The sequence below is a fragment of the Netta rufina genome (genome assembly GCF_964035555.1).
Source record: "Netta rufina genome assembly, chromosome: 19".
NCBI lineage: Eukaryota > Metazoa > Chordata > Aves > Anseriformes > Anatidae > Netta > Netta rufina.
The window spans coordinates 10,876,290-10,896,187 of NC_140143.1; the positions used below are offsets into that span (position 1 = coordinate 10,876,290).

General features: G+C 55.5%; 1 protein-coding gene across 1 annotated transcript in view; it reads right to left on the reverse strand.

The window, feature by feature from the left end:
* Positions 1–5,590: 5,590 nt before the first annotated feature.
* The window catches only part of CCDC42 (coiled-coil domain containing 42), a gene marked incomplete at both ends in the record, with an annotated part of 45,934 nt that continues 31,626 nt past the window's right edge, over positions 5,591–19,898 (reverse strand). The window contains 8 exons of the mRNA XM_084298352.1: positions 5,591–5,673; positions 5,809–5,818; positions 6,133–6,291; positions 7,306–7,527; positions 7,985–8,182; positions 8,716–8,820; positions 8,937–9,042; positions 9,381–9,519. Of these exons, the coding sequence (XP_084154478.1) occupies positions 5,591–5,673; positions 5,809–5,818; positions 6,133–6,291; positions 7,306–7,527; positions 7,985–8,182; positions 8,716–8,820; positions 8,937–9,042; positions 9,381–9,519 (1,022 nt within the window). The remainder of the gene's footprint in view (positions 5,674–5,808; positions 5,819–6,132; positions 6,292–7,305; positions 7,528–7,984; positions 8,183–8,715; positions 8,821–8,936; positions 9,043–9,380; positions 9,520–19,898) is intronic.

Genomic DNA, 19,898 nt, shown 5'->3' on the forward strand with positions numbered 1-19,898 from the left:
ATGTGCATTGACTTCAACTAATAAATGTCTGTTGGAAGCTTGGTTTGTAAATATCTTCTCCTGCTTGGGGCCTTGGCAGAGATACGTCAGGCAGTGCTGCAGCAGGGCAGTTGGAGTGGAACAGAAAGAAGGTCCCAAAAAATCAGGCTGGGTTTTGGAGCTCCCTGGTATTTTACGAGGACAGAGCAGCCCGTGCCACAGCAGTAGGATACCTGACCCTTCCCTTTCTGGCTGGTGACCTAACATTCACTTTTGGGTCAGGCGGAAAAGTCCTTGGAAAGGCAGAAGACTTCCTTTCTAGGCGAATATCCTCACATCTCTGTGAGCACTCAGAACTCTGCACTGGGTTAATATCCTTTAGCACTCAGAGCTCTGCATGGGTTTGGTGTATTTATTCACTGACACAGGTCTCCTGTCCTCGCCAAGCCTCAGTGGTACCATTTGTGGGTGGCTTGTGGCACATCAAGTGTCTTCTACACGTGATGCTTGGGTCAACAGATCTCTGAAGGGATCTGGTTGCACCAGCTTTCCTCCTGGCCCCCAGCTTGATCCCTCCTGCCTCCCCCCTAGGGTGCTCTCTGGAAGAGGAGAGGGCCTGCAAACTGTAGGTTCTCATGGATTTTGGTGTTGCCTGTCCTCAGTGAGTCAAGAACAGGAGAAGCACCTTGTGGTGGCCGTGCTGGGGAGGTGGGAGAGGGGCTGGGTGGGAGCAGAGAGCAGGACAGCCTCTGTGCATTGCTGCAGATGCGTAGCACCAGGGAAGCTCAGGGTCACCCACGGACACAATGTGTGCTTTGGTGCCAGCGACTGCTGAGAGGGGGCCAGGCAGCTCCCGCACCCACACCCTCTCTTGGATCAGGCAGCTGAAAACCGTATGTGCAGAAACAATGCTCTAATTTGTGTTTAATGACTTTCATGTCTGCCACCTGGCACCCGCTGGTTCTTGGCGTGCCAAGTCCTGGGTGAGTGCTAATTAGGGGGTTAACAAGCCAGTAACGTCCTCTGAAGTCGCGGCTGAGGACAGCAGTCGGTGCTAGCACAGGGCTGTGTCCCTTCCTCCTTGCAGAGTGCCTAAGGGGAGGCAGCAGCCTGCAGGTGAGAGCACCAGGAGGTGACAGTGCCCCTCTGTACGGCCATGTCGGAGCACATCGCGTCCTTCGGGCTGACGGTGGCAGCAGGCGTTTCTGCTGCTCGGGGGCACAAGCCCCTCCAGTGGAGATCCCACTGTCAGCGGTGGGACGGGAGCAGTGGGGACCAGCATCTCAAGCTCCTGCCCACGCTGATGGAATAGCAGGCTGCTCCAGGGGAAATGTTGACAGAGTCCAGATTAAACCAGTAACAACATTGCAATGTGCTGGGGATTTTCCATCAACAAGAGGCAAAACAGACTGTGAATTTAGCCAATACTTTAATCATCTCTTCTCTGTGCCAAGAGAAATCTTACAAAAACAAAACAAAACAAAAAAACCCACGACCTAAATCCAAAAAAATACAACGCAAACAAACCCAAACCCTGCAATTCTCCAAGAAAAGGCAGGGTATTAATACAAAAAAACCTGTTTATTATACACAGCATCACAGAACTTAAACCCTGATACCTGATTAGGTAATTTTAGTCTCTGCTTCCATTTCCCACGGCATCGTGAGTCACGTTGCTTTTGCTTCACCCCCCACAAGAACGCAGATGGGGCTGGTAGGAGTGCATCTCTGATGTTCAGCACGCTGTGCTTGGGGAGCAGCTCCTGCCACCTCCTTCACTGGTGCTGAGGTGCCCAAGCCAGCAGGGTGGCTCCAGCGGAAGGAGAAGGGGAGCACAGGGGATGGTGCAGGGAACCCTGCCAGCTCTGATGGTCCCCTCTGTGGAGCCGGACTTAGGATTTAGGACTAGTGCAGCTCCAGCCTGGTATCTTCTGAAATCTCACAAATACTGAGAGCAGAGCTTGTCTTTTTGCTAGGCTGGGAATGCCTGGGCTGGCTTTGCCTTGGTGTAGCTGAAAGGATTTCCTCCCCTTCCAGATCCTCAGGGAAAGAGCAGAGGAAGGATGAGTTTCCCAGGCTGGAGCAGCCAGTGCCCGTCCCCCACACCCATGTGTTCCCTGATTCCCCTTCCAGGCAAGTTCATCCAAGGATCCCTTCATTCCAGCCGTGGCAGCATCAGCGCACACCTGAGGTACCACCTTATGCCCCTAGCCCCGGGGGCACTATCTCTTGCCAGGGCTTATTGAAGAGGTGTCTTTGGGGGCTCCTGGTCATGAGAGGAGAGGTGAGGATCTCAGGTTATTTGGATCTCTGGCAGTCATCCAGGGCTCAATCGCCTGGCCACAGCCCCTCCAGCAGACCCATCTGTACAGAGACTGAGTCATTCGGGGCTGGAAAGTAAAAAGGTGCTGTTGTGGGAGTCACACATCTCTGAGTGCTGCTGGCTAGGAAGACCACCAGGCATGGCTCAAGCAGGCATCAAACCTCCTCTGGAGTGCTCAGGGAAATACCTGAGCCTCCTGTCATGCCTCAGCTTTGTCCCACCACCCTGCTCATGACAAAAACCTCCAGCAGGTCTCTGGGGGTAGCTCCTTTCCCCTGCTGTGCCCACAGGTGGGGCTCCCTGGGCAGGTTCCTCACTCCTCTAGCTTGTCTGCAGCCCCTGTAGTGCACAGCCTGACCTTGTCTCTTTACAGGAGCTTTCTCAGCCATTCAGAAGATCACAGGCTGTGTCCGAGGAGCAACACCATCTCTCTGGCTCTACGGAGGAATGAGAGGAGAGGAGGGACCTGGTCAGATCGGTGGCTCTTGTTCTCTTTCTTTCCTTGTGCTGAAGGTTCCTCTAAAGAGCTCAGCTCAGGCATGCAGATACAGGACAAGTCACTGAACAGCCCAGCAATCAGTGTCTAAAGAACTTCAGGAGAGCAGGTCCATCCACCTTTGCTCTCCAGATGCCCAGCCTGGAACCAGCCATACCCGCAGGCCACCACTTGCAGAGTGGCAGGCTCAGAGCTGCAGCCCCCCATTTTCCTGGACACAACCACTCCTCTTCCATTAGCTCCCAACTAATGCCACCAGTGAGATGCATTAAAGTGGGCTAGGTGGTGGCTGTGGGTGGAAGGAGAGGGGACAGCTGGGTCACCTCTCAGGGTGGGTATAAATGCTTCTGGTCCCTTTGGCTGTATCACTGCCAAGAGGAGATGCAAGGACACAAGCACACAACTTCATCTCTGCTGGGATGAGTCATGAGCTGACTTTTCCAGTGCAGGCAGCAGCTTTTTACATTGTCACCAGTGCCTTTACGAGACATTTGCCAACCTCTGGGCCTCTTGAGGGTATCAGCGAGATGTGCTCTCCTGCTTGTTTTTATCTCTCCCTTTGGCTGCTGGGTGCTTGGCCTCACAGAAGAGCAAGAAAGGCCAGGACATGAGGCAGTGCAAGATGAGGAGATGCTGCTGACTGGGCTGAAGGCTCTCAGATTCAGCCCTGGCAAGGAGAGCTGCTATCCAGGGAAGTTTCCCGCAGAGCAGATTGCCACGGTCTCCACAAGACCCAGCCGGAGGTGAGCTCTGGATCTCCTCATGCAAACAAAAAGGAAGATGTTTGCTTCCCATTGAGAAATCGATTTTCACTGGCCTCAAGTGCTCTGCATGGCTGGCTTCCCAAGGCAAGCCCTGCAGTCCCAGCCAGGGGAAGGTTTCTGCTTGCTGGAGAGGCCTGGGCATGGCAGCAGGCAGGGGCTGCCCTGTTAAGGGTTTACAGGACTTGCAGGTTCCTTGCACTGCAGACCCGCAGCCCCAGTTACCAAAGCAAAGGCCTCCCACTGTGCTTAACCCACCTCTGCTCAATCCCTCCCCGAGCACCCCTTGGGACACTGCAGTCCCTAAGTCGTGCTCCACTCTGCTGAGGTGACAAGTAACTGCCCCTTGGTACACATACACCAAGCAGAAGAGAGCCCAGGCCACGGTGCTGGTTTCACAATGACTTTGGTAGGACGTTGATCTGTGCTCCTGCCACAGGAAGGACTCTGCAGACTTCAGCACAGTGGGGCTGTGTTAACAGCAGTGCTCTCAGTGCACCCATGGGCTCTGCAGCCTCTTTCCCCATCCCAGGGTTCTGGTTGCCTGTGCTCAAGGCCAGCCCTGGTGTGGGACAGCCATGTAACCTGGGATCAGACTGCTGGAAAAACAGATGAGGTGTGAGGTGATGTGTGGAGCCTTCACTGGAGATTCCCCCACCTTGCCTGGGAGCTGCATTTACATTTAGGCCCTTGCCCTTGGTCTTTGGCTTGCCTGTGCCTGTCTGATTCTCATCTCGACTTGCCAACTTGGCTTTCTGGCTTGATCTTGGACCTGCCTCATCCCAACAGAAAAGCCTGTTAATTGTTGGCCTTCAGCTGTGAACCTCTCCTGCTTTTGCTCACCTTCCATGGGGCACCATCCTGTTGGTGAGATACTCTCCTGCCTGCCTTGCTGTCACCTTCACTGCTTCCCTTGAGGAGCAGCCCACTCTCCTGCTCTTGCTCCTCCCTGACAGTTATTATCCCCATTTTACAGAATGAACATAATAAAATCATTAAAGTGTGGGCACATCGTGGCTGCATAAAGTTGTAACATCTTTTACTTTTCCTTGCCAGCTGAAATGCAAACTGCCACTCACCTCCCACCGCTCCGGTGATCCGCTCAGAAGAACACCGGGCACGTCTTGGCCCACACTGCATTTACACGTCAAGGCTTCAGAAATAAATGAGCTCTCTTTTCACATATAGCAGCTAAGAAGCAATTACTACCCTTGCCTCTGCAATGGAGGCTTTCGCTGTTGTGTTTTCTCCTGCATGCTGCACAAGGGCATCTTCTGCAGCTGGATGGTAGCTCTCTAAGCTCCGCTTGGCCCAACATGGGGCTGAGCTCAAGAGGTTTGAGAGAAATTGGGTTCCTGTCTTGATCCTGTTAGTGTACCCAGTGAGCAGCCAAATGCTTCCTGCAATGCCTTTGGTTGGTTTGTCCTTCACCTGTAACTATTCTCCATGCTTTTCCTAACGGAAGTGTGGGGATGAGTTCTGGCAGATAGTGCATGGCTGTGTGGAGAAATCTGCATCCATGCACGTGCTGGGTGTGGTGGCTCTGAAGTTCTCCTGAAGCACAGTCCCACACGCTGCTGTGATGTCCCTCTTGCATATCTCAGAGCTTAAGGTGGGTGGTATGTCCAAATGTGAACACCAATCCCTAGCTGAGCCTGTATGCTGATATCCCAGCCTGCTCTTGCTGTCTTGCATGTTTTGCTGGGACGTTGTGTCCTGCAACCAGATTCCCATCTACTGGACAAGGCATCATATTGCCTCTGGGCTGAAGAGGTGGGATGGAGTTGATCTGATGGTTCCAACCCTCCCAAGAAATGGAGGCATATTAAAACACACTGCTATTTTTAATAGAATGAAAAGGTCTCAGTGACTACAGGAAAGAAGAGCCAGAAAGGTATGAAGCTTCATTGGCATAACCTATGGTGGAGTCTACAAGATCCGTGGGGCCCTCTGTTCCCTTGCCCTCCCACCCTGCCGGGCCTTGGCTGGCAGACCAGGTCAGGGTGGCACATCCCTTATAGTTCTGTAGCCTTAGCTGCTTGTTGGTGTTTCTGTATGTCCTTCCTTTTCACTTCCAGAGAGATGTCTGTGAGGTCTTGGATAAATTGCTGAACCTAGGGTGAGGAGGAGAGATGGGAGAGCTCAGTGCCGCGGGGTGTCCTGCAGGGATGGGAACAGTAGGCCCTTTGCTGGCCCTTTCAGAAAGCAAATTCTGCTGACCAGGCTGAGCAGGAGGAGAAGGCCTTTACCTTGCTGGATCTGCACCACCAGAATGGGCTTTTGGGGGTGAGTCTGAGTTCAGGGCAGAACTGAATGGATCAGACCTTGGCCATGGTTGATCTGCACCCCCTGCCTGGCCTGCCTGGCTCCCCCTCCTTGTGCCCCAAAGGGCCCACACCCTTCTGGGCCTCCGTGGACAAGACAGGCCTTCCTGAGGTCCCCTGCCCAAGAGGTGAAAAGGGAGGAACCTGCTGGGCACCTGGAATTCCCTGGGCTCTCCCCTCCCTCGGGCAGCTGAGGGTTATTGCTGCTCCTCTTTCTGGGCAGGGAGAAAGGGTCTGGGTTGGCTCTACCATGTTCAGCTGCATGTGGTTGTCATCCGCTGGCACACTCAGGCTTCTTTTCATCTGCTTGCAGATGCAGTAGAAGAGGTTGAGGATGGCCATCCTGATGGTCCCCAGCTCCAGAGTTCTCTGGGTAGCTATCTTCTGAATGTGGGCCCAGCGAGACTCCTGAGGGAAGAGGAGATGTGCAGCATGTGGACGTACCCCACAAAGACGCTGCTTTTAGGGGACCCTGACTTGGAGATCTCAACTTTCACACTCATCTGGTTTGCTAGGGAGACCATGAACTTGCTGGAGGTGGTTCAGCTCAAGTGATATAAGCTGATTGAGGAACCACCACAGCTGATCCTTGCCCCAGGAGCTTCTCCATCTCAGCCAGCCCCTGCAGTCCTCATCTGGTGGGACTCACCCCATTTGCAGTCCCCACAGCAGGGCACCCTGAGAGCAGCACATCCCACTGCTGCCCTCCCAGCCAGGCTCTGCCCCATGGGACGCAGCTCCTGGAGCACGAGATATCCAGTAGGGGGATTTGGGGAGGCCCCCTCAGAGCGATGCAGGTGGAGCTGAGGGCTTTTTTGTGCTCGGAGAGGGGACTACACATCGATGTGCCTCATTACAGCCCATTTTACCACAGGTCAGGTCACTTTTGGTCTGTGTAAGGAGGGAGGAGAAGGGATGAGCCCTGATGGGCAGATGCTGTGTGAAGCATGAAAACAAATAGGAATAAAAGCCAGAAAAACTGATTTCATTTCAAGTCCTGAGCCACGAGCACTGGAGACCACTAGATGTGCCACACTGAAGCCCCACCGTGAGGATGCTACTGCAAGGAATGGTGACTGGAGGTGGGTATGACCAGGTCAGGTAAACCTGAGCAATATGTGGCAGAGCATGCCTGGGTTTTGTGCCAAGCAGAGCTCCCCAAAGGCTGGCTCACTTTTCTCTGCTGGCTGAACTCAGTGTGAGTTCAAGCAAGGGCTGAAAGATTGTGATGTATCGTTATAATCCCTGATGTAACCTGCCCCAGACCTGGCCTGGCTTTCTTCAGTCTACAGCCCCCTGGAGGGATGAAGCCCCATTACAAGGGGCCTTGCCATGATCCTATGGCTTTGGGATGAGCCATCAGCTGGTCCTGACACAGCCAGGCCTTGGAGATCTTCCCCTGCCCACCTCACGTTTCCTCACCCAGGTGAGGACATCACTGTGAGCCTCATCAAAGCGCAGTTTGAGCTGAGCCAGCTCATTGTTGTACTTCAGGATCTCTTCTTCTTTCTCTTCAGTGTACTGGGCCAGGAGCTCCTTGGCTTGCTCAGATGCTTCCCTGCGCCCCCGTTCTGCCTGCAGCAGGTCTTTGTTCATCCTCATCAGCGTCTTGTAGCGCCAAATGACTTTCTGGATCTCCTCAAACTGCAGGACAGGGCTTACTAAACTGCAGGGGTTAGTAAGCCCCTGCCCTCCCCTCACTGTGAGCAGCAACACATCCCTGGTATGAGAACTTCCCACTGTGCCAGTCCTAGAACTGCCACGTGTGCTATTGCACCTCTCCCCCAGGAGAGCAGTGCTCTGATAAAACACAAAGCACTCCTGCAACTGCCTGCGCCGAGCCACCTGGGCATGGGCAGGGGCCAGCTGGGGTTTCAGGAGTATGGGCAGTGCACGGAGGGGTGCCCAGGCACCCCTGAAAGGGCAGATCCCATTCGCAGGCAACCTCTTCCCAGCCCATTTGAGGTCTCTGGGTTTGACCACTGCTATGATTTCCTTGGGTGTGTCTTATCTCTTTTAGGTCTGATGCCCGTGGAAGGCCCCCCCTCTTCTCACCCTCCCCCCTGAAACCATGAGCTATCTTCCTCATGGCCAAGCTCACGTGCGAGGTCTTCACCACATCCTCCAGGTACTTGCTGAAGATGGAGTACTTCTGCACTCTGTCGCTGAGTTTCTGGTGTTTATTTTTCAGGGCTTCCAATTCCTTCTTAGCTCTCAAAAGCTCACTCTGCTTTTGCATCTTCATCTCTCTTTCCCTCCTGGCTTTCTTTAGAGCTTGGGTTCGCATCTTATCATTTTCCTGTTGGTGTATCCTCCACCAGCACCCACATACACATAGGGAAAGAAGGAGCTGGGTCACTCAACAGCACTGGCCCCAGTGACCTTCCCAGAGGAGAGCCCAGCGCTGGGGCACCCCTGGGAGCACCCTCACTCCCCATTTAACAAGGCCATCTCTCAGCACTGACACTTTGGGCTCGGAGACAACCACCTGGAATGGCACTCCAATTTTCAGACCTACTGGTATGTGTCCCTGGATGCCAATAGTGGGGACAGGATGAGACCTTCTGGGGGTTGCTCAGGGCCCTCAGGGCATCCCCCTGGTGCACAGTGAGCTGCCTCCTGCACCAGCCCTGCCAGGGCTTTCCATGTCTGTGGTGCAAAGCCCTGAGCTGCCCTGGTTCCCCTGCCGCCCTAGACCTGTTCTTCACACCTCCAGCCTTAATGGAGATGTGGGCAGACAGCGGTGCCCCCAGGATCTCTTCCCGAGGGAGGACAGGAGCTGGTGGTGCAGCCCGGGGTGGTGCTGGCTGAGCTGAGAAGGGGCAGCTGTACCTGTAGGACCCTCCTAGATTTCTTCATGTAAGCTTTCAGCTGAGCCTCCTTGATCTGCAGGTCCCTCCACTGGCAGGCGATGGCTTCCATCCTCTCCCTGAAGGCCTGGCAGGGCCAGAGAGAGCACTGCATGGCTTCTGTGCCTGCAGCCTGTGTGTTGCCACCCTCCAAGAGACCACCAGCCAGCCCAGCCACCACCAGGACCCTGCCGTCCTTCTCACCTCCTCCTTCTCCTCTAGAGTCTTTTGCATCTGTTGGGCTTGTTTCTTCTTCTCCTGGAGGCGGATAAATGGACACAGAGAGTCCTCCTCCGTCAGTCTGAGTTTCCTGCAGCAGAAATTTTCGCTGAGGTGAACGCTGGGCTCAGCACCTCAGTGGGGTTTGCCCTGCCCTGCCCTGCCCTGTCACCACTCTCCGGACCCGTCTCAGGTCTGGCCCAGCAGCGTGGGTCTGCCAGGACCAGAGGGGATCCCACGGAGGGAGCAAGGGGGTGTTACAGGGAGGAACAGGGCTGGGGAGGGAGGCACAAGGGAGAGCGAGGTGGTGATGAGGAGGAGAGATGAGTTCACAGTGGTGGAGATAAGGGATGGGAGTGCGCCATGGGGGGCAGGAGGGGTGGAGGAGGCAGGGGAAGAGGATGGGGCAGGGTGGAGGAGATCCCTCACTTCAGCAGGGTCAGGAGATTCTGCCTGTACTGCACGCTGAAGTAGGCCGGCAGGTCCTCACTGCCTGTGTCAGCCATTGCTCCAGCCACCAGCAGCTCCCGGGGAGCCTCCTGGTGCAGCTTGGCCCCGAGGCACAGCCCTGCCAGCCCACGGGCTCAGCGGTGTGCAGGAGACACCCCCAGGTAGGGCATGGACCGGGGGGCTCCTGCCTCTGCTCCCCCAGGGCCTTCCCTTTCCCCCCTCTGTGCTGGTGGCCGCTGGCTGCTGGTGGCCGGTTGGCCCAGAACAGCTTCCAGGGGCAGTTGGAAGGTGTGTGGGCAGTTACACGGCAACCGAATTGGGGCTTTTTGTTACAAACCTGGAATTACTGTCAGGCAAACATCACCTTGTGCTCACTATGGACCAGTAAGCTGGGGGAGGGCTGCCAGATCTGCCCCCTTTAAGCAGCAAGAAGAGGGATGGTGCAGGTGGGGACCACTAGGGATCCTCCCTGGGAAGGTGCTCCCTCCATGGACTGGAGGAGCTGGTGGTCCCCAGCAGAGCAAGGGACCCTGCAGGGTGAGTAACCAGGAGGGGAGTCCCAGCACACCCAGCTTCATTGCTGCGGAAGTGGCAGTGATCTGCTCCATCACACAAAAAGAGCTGCAGAGCCATGCGTGTCCTCATCCTCCTGCACCTGAGCTGTGCTCTCTGAAGTAAAACATAAAATAAATAAATAAAGTAAAATATAATAATAATAATAATAATAATAATAATAATAATAATAATAATAATTAAAAAAAAAAAATAAAGACACCACAATTTTGGAGAGAGCAGTCTGAGGCAGGTGCTGGGCACTATGATCAGCAACTGAGGCAGTTAAAGTTCATTATCATTATGTGTAACTGGAGACAGACATTTCCAAGGGGAAGCACTGGCTGACTTCCCAGCCTCACTGCGATTCCCCCATACGTGACACTGTCACATGCATGACAGGCAGGATCCGGGGAGCAGGCACTGCCACCAGCCACCCTCCTGCCTGAAGGCACGTCTATCACCGAGGGCTGCCCCGAGCCTTTGGATTCACGTATTTAGTTGTGCCCTTGGAGCTGCTGATCTTCCACAGAACGAGGAGAAAGTGCAGCCCACTATGAAGTGAGACGGCTGGCTGAGTGCAGGACTGGTACCTCCAGAAGATGTGGGGGGAGATGCCCCGTGTTCCACAGGTGATGTCTGCTGGGTGAGCCCACCTTGCACACCCTCTCCTGAGCACCCAGCTGTCCCGGGGGGTGCCAGAAGGGCCATGGAAAGCTGCCCCATGCCAGCTGTGAGGTGGGAGCTCACACGTTTCATCCAGAAGATGCCAGCCCCATGCCTGTCCTGCAGGAGCTGTGATAGCCAATGCTTTGTCCTGTCCTGATGGGAAATCCTGAGCTGGGTCCTCTCCCCACCCTCAGGGAAGGCGTTTCACTGCAGTGGAAGTGCCTGCAGACAGCTTTTTTTTTTTTTTTTTTTTTTTTTTTTTTTAATGTTTCTAATCACTGATTGCCGCTTTTATCCTCACACCGAGGTTTTATCTTTGACAAACGCTTTCCTCCTCAATAGGCTATGCATTAAAAAAGAGTTTCTTCCTATTATGCTCTCCATAGCAACTGCATCAGCTTGCCATGAATAAATTACCCCTGACTTGACATCCCTTATTAGAATATAGAAAATGCCATTTCTGAGTCATAGCTACCCAGTAGGAACCTTCTCTCTTGATCCCTTAGGTACGTCCCCCATTTTTTACTCTTTGAAGGAAACTATTTTTTTTTTCTTTTAAATTTCCTGTACTCCTGAAGACCCTGGAGTTGAAGCCTGATGGAAAGCTGATAGACTTTCCCTTCCAACCATCAGAGCTCCCATTAAAAATCGCTTTTGGTGATTCCTCCAAATCACACCAAGTTCTGTATCAGCATGACTTTGAATGACCACATCTCTCCATAGCACATTTCCCCAGTTCTTATGTCCCCAAGGGATGCGCTGAAGGGAGGAGATGACCCTCCAGGGGGGAGCATCCCTGTGCCTTGGGGACACAGACACCTCGGGGATGCTCGGATACGGCTCTCCACCAAGTGCTCCTCCCTGGACAACTCCAATTAGCCAAAAGCACTTGAATTCTCCCCGGGACCGTTGTGAACACAGCCCAGGAGAGGGAGCACTTACTAAACAAGTGTGCAGTCCCCGCAGCATCCCAGTCCTGCCCCGTTCCCCTGCCTCAACACTGCCGGCAGCCTTCCCGAGGGTGGCAGGAGCCCGGCCCTGGGGCACAGCCCCTCCTTGGCCCCTGCCCGGCCATGTGCACGCAGCTGGTGCTGGTGGCAAGGCAGGATGAATTTGCTGATCTATAAGGGAAGGGGTGGGGGAGCCTGACTCACCGCTCAGCGCCTCTCCCCACGCCACTTTGCTCCCCTGCTACCTTTTCTGAGTCATCCGGCACAGCAGGATTTCGGCTTAACCCTGCAAAGCCAGGGCTGTCGGAGGTGCCCATCTCCCCTGGGAACATCAGTGCCTCTTCCACAGGCTGGGCTCTGCTCTGCAGAACAGAGGTTCTCCATCCCTAGGGTTTGTGGGCACTGATTTGTCCCAACATCTGCATCTGCACCCCAACCCAGGGGAAGCTCGGGGTGCACCTCCCATGCCACAGGCTGGGAGGAGGCGCAGGCTTGGGGGCTGATGCAAGAAGCAGCAGGAGACAGAGCTAAGAAGTGGTTTCCAAACAGCAAGCTCTGCACCTGCTTGCAAACCAGCACACCCTAAAACTGACGTAGTCATTTCCAGGCACCTGCAAGACAGCGCAGGCTGATGGGAGAGCACAGGGCAGCCGTCAGACAGATGTCTGGACATGGAAAACCCTTCCTGGCTGCTGTCTTTCCCACCTGGAGCAGGGTGAGCCTTTCTGATGCAGTTTCAGCTTCCAGCATCCATCCTGGTCCCAAACCAGCCTTTGTGGTGTCTGCTGGGCAGCCACTGTGGGTGGCCCTCTGAAGGTGACAGCAAGTCAGGAGCACCAGCACTGCCAGTGGGGTTGTGTCATTGCGGGCTATGTCCCTGTTACATCAGGGTTTCACTGCTGGTCCCTGTGTGTTTATGTAGGGACTTCTAAGCCCTGAGCTCCTGGAGTCATGGGATTATACAAGACTATTCAATCTCCATGAAACAGAAGTTCCCAGTTAAAGAACACCCCCTGAAAACTCACAACCCCAAGGGTTTCTGTGTGCATCAGGCTCTGCTGTCAGGACAGCAATCTGTCCAGCTCCCCTCTTGCAATATCACCTCTGTTCTCATTTAGCTGGGTTGCAAAACTTAAACGTACTGCTGAGCCACTGATGGAACTGCACCTGGGTGCGTAGGCTTCAATGGACAGGGTTGTTCCACACCTCCCTGCCGTGCCTGCTGCTTCAGCTGCTGGTCCCATCCCGGCCTGGTTCGGTCTGTGCAGAGGATGCAGAAGGCAGCAAAGCCAGGAGATGGAGAATATTTGCTGTGAGCTCTCAGCACAAGGGAACAGCAGCCTGGATATTTAGGTGAAGAAGGGAGAAAGGGAACGCTGTTTCCTGCTGCAGAAGGCCAATTCAACACAGGCATCTGGGGATGTTTCCATTTTAAGACTTCATTTGCTGAACACATCTTTATCGCAAGTGAATGAGACCAAAAAGGACAGCGTGCTCGTTTGTGTACAGAGAGCCCCATGAATCAAAAAAATAAGGACGATGCAGCAGGGACGAGAAGCAAACTATGACTCAGTGTCCAGACACCCCCGCGGCAGCAGCGAGCGCTGGACCATGTTAAGATGGGTTTATTCACTTGCTGTGTGACGCCTGGCAGAGCGGGCTGGCTCTGCTTCCAGCCTCCAGATATTGCCTCTTCTCCCAGGCAGGTGCCACTGCCCCTTCCCAGGTGTTTCTGGGCAGCAAACTGCCCCTTACCCTCGTTCAGTTCAAGCTGGAGTCTGGGTTGTGTCTGCAAATGGCAAGTGTTAAGGGTAATTTATCCAAAGTCATGGTAGATGTCTTCAGTGGAGACATCCCCATGGGACAGGGCACCCCAGGGTCCCTTGGTAGCTGATGAGGGGGTAAGCACTGCCAGGGAATAACCCTTCTGATGCCCAAATCACTTTCTGGAAGCTTCTGCTTCCCTCCATGGCCTACCCAGGGCACCTACCATGACCAGTGACACATCCCATTCAGCCACCTTGAGCACCCTGGCTGGGCCCTGCAGCCCCTCACTTGACCTGGCACCTGCTTTATTGTTGGGTTCAGCCCCAAAGTGTCCGAGTTCATCTTTTGTGGTGCAAGTCATCTCCAGCCCAGAAGCACCAAGTGCATGGTTGTTTCCCAGGGAAGCTCTGACAAGCGCAGACAGCATTGCGGCAGCATCAGGAATGCAGAGGGAGCATCGCTGTGAAAAGAAAGGGTCTCCTTTTTGTCTTAGAAGAGTTTTGCCTGGGTGAGTCAAGTCCTGGCCATAGCACCAGCCTGAGGCAGTTCTCAGGCTGCCCATGATGGGGACAGGGATGGTGATCTGATCCTGAATGTTCTGGGCAGAGAGACCCACCATGAACCGATCCCCCGGCTCCCACACTGTTCTCCAGCACATCAAATTGCTGCAGAGATAAAGAATTTCTGTGCTCTTGCATCAGTCAAAGCTGCCTTTCCTACCATGGCTGCTGGGAAGGCCTTGCCCTCCTCTCTTCCCCATCAGAGGTTTGGTCACAGTTCCACAGGAGCTCAGACGCTCAGCAGGATAACTGCAAGCCCCAGGTTCTCGGATCCCTTGGGCTGGGTTCAGCTCTCAGGTAACCAAGAGGAGCTCAAAGCTTTTTCCAAGCATTCAGCCCTGGGTTCATTCTTTCTCTGGGGCTTTGAAAACTTTCCTGCCAGGCCTGGTGGCAACAGAGCACACCTGACTCCACTGAGCCTCAGAGGAGATGTGGGCACAGGTGGGACTGCGAGGGGCCGGTGAGCACCCCTCAGAGCACAGAGGTGCTGGCAGGAGGAGGAATTGAGCCCTGGTGTGGGCAGAGCCCAGGGACAGCCACAGCGGGGTGCCTGTGCCCGTGTCCTGGCAAGGCCCGGAGCTGAGATACGTGAAGTCCCTCTGGGGATGCTCAAAGCATGGATGAAGGCTCAGGCTCCTCGCAGTGTGCAGAGCCACCTGGCCCTCGGTGCTGCAGCACGGCTCAGACCCCGAAGCAGAGCAGCTCTGTCCTGAATCACGTCGCCTAACCCCAGATGTGCAGGGCAGGATGTTTCCCTGAGCCATGAGGCTCCGCTGGTGCTCCCAGTTGCTGAGGAGGGCACATTTTTGTGTGCAGCTGGGGCTCTTCTGAGTGCTGACAAAGCAAGCTACGTGGTCAGTCAGCAAAGCCCTGTCTATGGTGTTGCCTCATCCTCCGTTGCAGCCCATATAGGCCTGTCTCTGTCCCACCATGCAGGACATAAACCCCTGGGGAGGATGCAGTGGTATGGGAGCTGCTTACAGGCTGGGGTCACCTCTGGGAAGGGGATGCTCAGGGCCTGACACCTGCCAGGAGGCCAGGCTTTCCCCACAAATCCCTACAATGGTGCAGAAGCCTTCTCAGGTCCTTTCATGCTGCTCTGTAGTTGTGCACCAGATCCCTTCTCACTCCTCAGCACAAATCCTGCTGAAATCAGTCCCAAGTGAACGACAGATGGGCTTCAGAATTAGACCCTGTAAATGCCCAGTTTTGCCCAGTTTTGTTTTTAGGCACTGCAGACTCCTCTTCACCCTGTGACCCCCCGAGCACCTCCCTGCACACACACAGGCAGTGCTGCCATCCCCAGGATGTGTCCACATCACCTCCAGACCTGCATTTCTCACCCTGAGTGCTTGCAACCCCATAAAGCCCAGATGCACACATACTCGTACATTACAGCTGCACCATCCAAACCAGGAGAGAAAATATAGCCCAGAAACCCAGGGCCAGCCCCAGCAGGCTCCTCTGAGCTCTCTCTGCAGCCAAACCAGGTTTTGATGGATGTGTTAAGCTGCCATAATCCATCCGTGATTCTCCTGCAGACACAGCCCGGCTCCTTGCCCTCAGCTGCTCATTCCCAGCCCTTCACACCCCCACGCTGGCACAAGTGTCTGGGTGGCCCTGACCTGGGACCGGCTGCCTGGAAAACAGCATGGCCAAAGTAAAAGAGCAGCTCTAGAGCCCATAGAGCACTCGCATGGATGAAGATTGTGCCCAGGAATGGGGCAGTGCTTGCAGAAGGGCAGGAGATGGCTCGCGCCCCAGTGGGTGTGCTTCAGGCTGCTGCCTCCAGCCTGGAGATCTGCCCCAAGCAGGGCTGACTCTGGGGCTGGGCTTCCCATGTGCTCTTTGGCCATGCCTGGCAGCCCAACGTGCTGATACAGCTCGCAGCATCACTTCTTCCTTTCTGCCGGGTCATCAGGCCTGAAAAGCAAGGACACGAGATTCACTGGGAGTGAACTGATCCGTTTAGAAACCATTTAATAATTCCTCCTGACTTGGCCCAATGTCACTCTGGTGATGTGTTCGTGGTCCCTCTCCTTTTTCTGGCCAGATTTTCTTCTTTTCATCATGCCCACTTTGAAGCATCCCCATGAGCTCCCTCAAAATGAGTACATCCCATGCACCCACCTGGTCTTTAATCCTACCTCTTCTCTTCTGCCTGTTTTCTCTCCTCCCCTTTCATTAACTCTCTGGTCACGTCTGGATTTCTATGAGGATTAAAGCTAAAAAAAGAAACCACCAAACTCTTCTGCATTCCCCGCATCCCCCTCTCTTAGTTCTCCTTCCCCACTGAGCAGCGAGCTGAAGCTCTTCTTCATCTTCCTCCCTGCAGGCGTTCTTCCTCCTGCCTGCGGTGCCCCTGCACGCTGCAGCCTCTGCTCTTCCCTCACATCCCCCTTGCTTTGCTACCCCTCCACGTTCAGATTTGCTCGTGTGCAGATCTTTTCTCATGTCTGAGGGCTTGTGCAGCCCTCCGGCACCTCTCCCAGCGCATCCTTCCGTGCTGCGATCACTTCCCCTGGCAATGAGCTGAGGTCCTGCTCAGCACTGCCACCTCTCCTGCCCTCCTTGCCCCCCAGACCTCTTCCAGGAGTGTCCCGGAGGGCTGATGCCCACCCGTTTCTTTGCTGTCTGTATGCCACAGCTCTTGTCCTTGGTTTTGTATCCTCACATTTCAGATGAAATTTGCCTGTGTACCTTTCCCCTGCTCAGCCCTTATTTAAGCTGAAAATGATGAGTGAAGAGCTCTGATTTGGATGTGGCACCTTTTTTTTTTCTTTTTTCCACCCAAACTGGCCCCATCCACACCCTCTCCCTCTCAGCAAGGTGCAGCAGGGCTGGTACAGAGGACAGGGAAAGCTGTGTGCATCCAGCTCCTCACCACGGCGCCACAACAGTGAGCAGGTGATGCCATCCCCAGGCTCGGGGAAAAATAGCAGAGGCTTTGAGCAGCAAGGAGGAGACAGGAGCCGAGGCGCACAGCCAGGGGCAGTGGGCACTGAGGGTGAGGAGCCAGCTCTGCTTTCCACAGCTGTCTCCTCCAGCACACAGCCCTGGGGCTCAGCACCCCCATGTACTCTGCAGAGGGAGCAGTGCTGATCTACGGTGACATACAGCTCCTCCTGCACCAGCTGGCCCAGGCTTGTGCCCTCCCAGCACATACTGGTATGTCACTGGGAGCCCCGAACCTCCCAAATCTCTCTGCAGAGCCTCCTCTCTGCCACGCTGCAGGTGGAGGTGTGACCTGCAGGGCTTTGTGCTGCCCTGCAGATGGAGAGGGCAGGTGGGCTGATGCGTGGTGGTCCACGGCACTCAGGGGACACGTGGCTGCCCAGGCTGAGCCAGCAGATGGGTTTCACGCACAGATCTGGGCTCTCAGAGCCTGGCAGGGAAGAATGTGTCCCAAATCAGGCAGTTTGGATGTCTTCAAGTGGTGTGAAGCGGGCTCTGAGCCATATGGACGAAGCTCAGCTGAGGGGGCCGCTGGGCAAAGGCACCTCCGTCCTTCCCTTGGTGGAGCTGAGGGAACTGGGGGCAGAGCAGGACACCGGGTCTGAGAGAGGGCTGCAGCCCTCCCTGTCCCTTTTCTTCCCCTCCTCCACTTCTGCTGAGCCCCCAGACCTTGTCCCCTCCCAGGGACCTTGGCAGTGAGGTGGCCAGGCTGCCCCTGGGGTTTTGGAGGCCCCATGAAGGGGTTGGGACCAAACCTATAAACCAGGGCTGGGATCCCCGGGCACTGGGGTCTCTTCTCCCCCCTGGTTCCTCACCCCATACTGCAAGGTGATTTCTCCATCTCCTCCTCTCTTGCTCTTCATCCCCCCCATCCTGTCCCAAAAGCAGTTGCCACCAAACCCCACAATGCCACAAAAATGAACTGGGAAAGGGGGGAGCCAGGAGGATCCCATGGAGCTGGGAGGTCAGTGCATGGTCTATGGGGAGAGCCTCCTTGGGAAGGGATGGAGACCTCTTAGCTCAGAAAAGTTCACCCACCAGGTACCTGCACTTGTGTAATTCCCTGTGTGAGGGCAGCACAGCAACACCCCTGCAGGGGCTGTCACAGACCCTCTGGGGCGTTTAACGGGGGAAGGACCCCCAGGGCGGGGTGATGGGGGTTTCCTCCTGTCTGGTCCTTTTTTGCAATCTGTACAGCTGGAAGTCTATTAAGGCAGCTTTATGGGAACTCACGCTGAGAGCTCAGATTAATTATCTGGCAGCATTGCTAATGAACTCTGTTGTGATGAGATGTGCTGTGAAATGCACAACTCGGAGGGCTTTGGGAAGGGGGGTGTGGTGGTGGGCACAGTCCCCCTCCAGCCAGGCTGTGTCCTCGTGCACAGCCGTATCTGTTTGCTCCACCAGGGCAGCCGCAGCCACATCCCCCTGTTTGTCTCCCCTCCATCCCATCCATCTCCTGAGATCCTGCAGCAACCAGCTCAGACAGCCTGGGAGCATTTCCCTGCTCGCTGGCCCTGTGGTGCTGTAGCTTGGAGGCCAGGCTGAGGCTGGGGCTGCTCCCACCACTCCCTGGGTGGCAGCAAAAGGGGTCTGGGAGCACGAAGGATTCCTCCAGGCTCCTGTCTTGTCCTCTGGGAAGAGCTGGGAGCCAGGAACCTCACACCAGGAACTTCACCTGTCCCATTTGCTCCCATTTCCAGCCCAGGTCTCTGTGGTAGGGACCTAGGACACCATCAGCTCCTGGGTAGAAACTTGTCTGACCTTAAGAGCACCTGAAGTTTGCGGGCTGCCCCTTTCTTGCTTCCAAATTTGAACCCCACTGGTGTTATCGAAGCAGTGCTCCCCCCAGGGCCACCTTTTCTGTAGAGATGTTTGGCAAAAGACAAGTTTCATTTGCACCAACAGTGTTGTACTTCTGCCTCAGGACAGGAAAGATGCCAGAAAAGCCCCAGGAGCAAAGCAGCATGCCGGGTGCTGGCAGGCACACAGCTGTCCCTGCTCTCCTTCCCCTTGTCCCCCAGGCCGTGGGGCTGGGACAGGCTCCATCAGCAGCCCAGGTCCATGGGTGCCTGTCCCATCTGAGCATCCGTGGGGTAGAGAGACAGACTGCAGCTTGTGGGCAGGTAACCCACAGCCCATGGAGCCTGGATGCCAGCTGATGGCACGGGGCTGGTCTGGGCTCTGCGATGTGTTTCCTGCCCTTCTGAGCCCCAGCAGCCTCGGGACTGAGGTCCCACAGGGCTGTGAGGACTCCAAGCCTCCTCTGTTGGCCGCCTCCACGTTTCAGATCCTCACACTCATAAATAACCCGGGGCCACACTCGGAACCACGGGGCAGGCTCCCGGCCAGGGGCTCCCCGCAGCTCCCCGGCTCCTTCCCTCCTTGGCCGCTCTCCGCTGGAAGGACGGACGTGTCTGGGAGATGTGAGCGCTTGAAGTCCTGCCCGAAAACAAAACGTTTCCCATGCTAGGGAGCCAAAAGAGACAAAATGGCCAGTGCTGAGCGCTGGTCCTTAGCCTGACAGGAAGGGGAAGGCAGGGGAGCACCCAGCCTGGCCAGCATGCCAGAAGCCACATGGATGCAGGCGAGCTGGGAGAGCTGGGAGGAGGAACTGGTGCCCAGTCCGTGCCCAGTGTCCCATCCCAAGGCACATCCTCCACATCCCAGCTGCTCGTTGCAGGAGCTGCTCTAGTCCAAGCTGGGGACAGCAGGATTTGGGGGGCGGTGTCTCCCACCCCATGGAAAGCAAGGGATGAGGCAGCAACCCAACTGCTGGCTGTGCTGGGGAAGGGCAAATAGGTCGGGGGGCAGCAGGGCAGGCACGGGGGGTGGGCATGAACGTGCCTCAGAGCTGCTGCCACCACCCTGCAGGAGATGCTGAGCCCTGCCAGCAGGCAGGGATGTGCTCCAGAGCCCCAGGTCTCACTGGGGTGGCATCCCAAGGAGCCAGCCACCACCATGAGGAGCCCTGGGAAGCACCATGGGCACCCCTGGAGGGGTCTGTGCCCCCTGGGGGAGGCTAAGGGAAGGCAAGGAGGTCC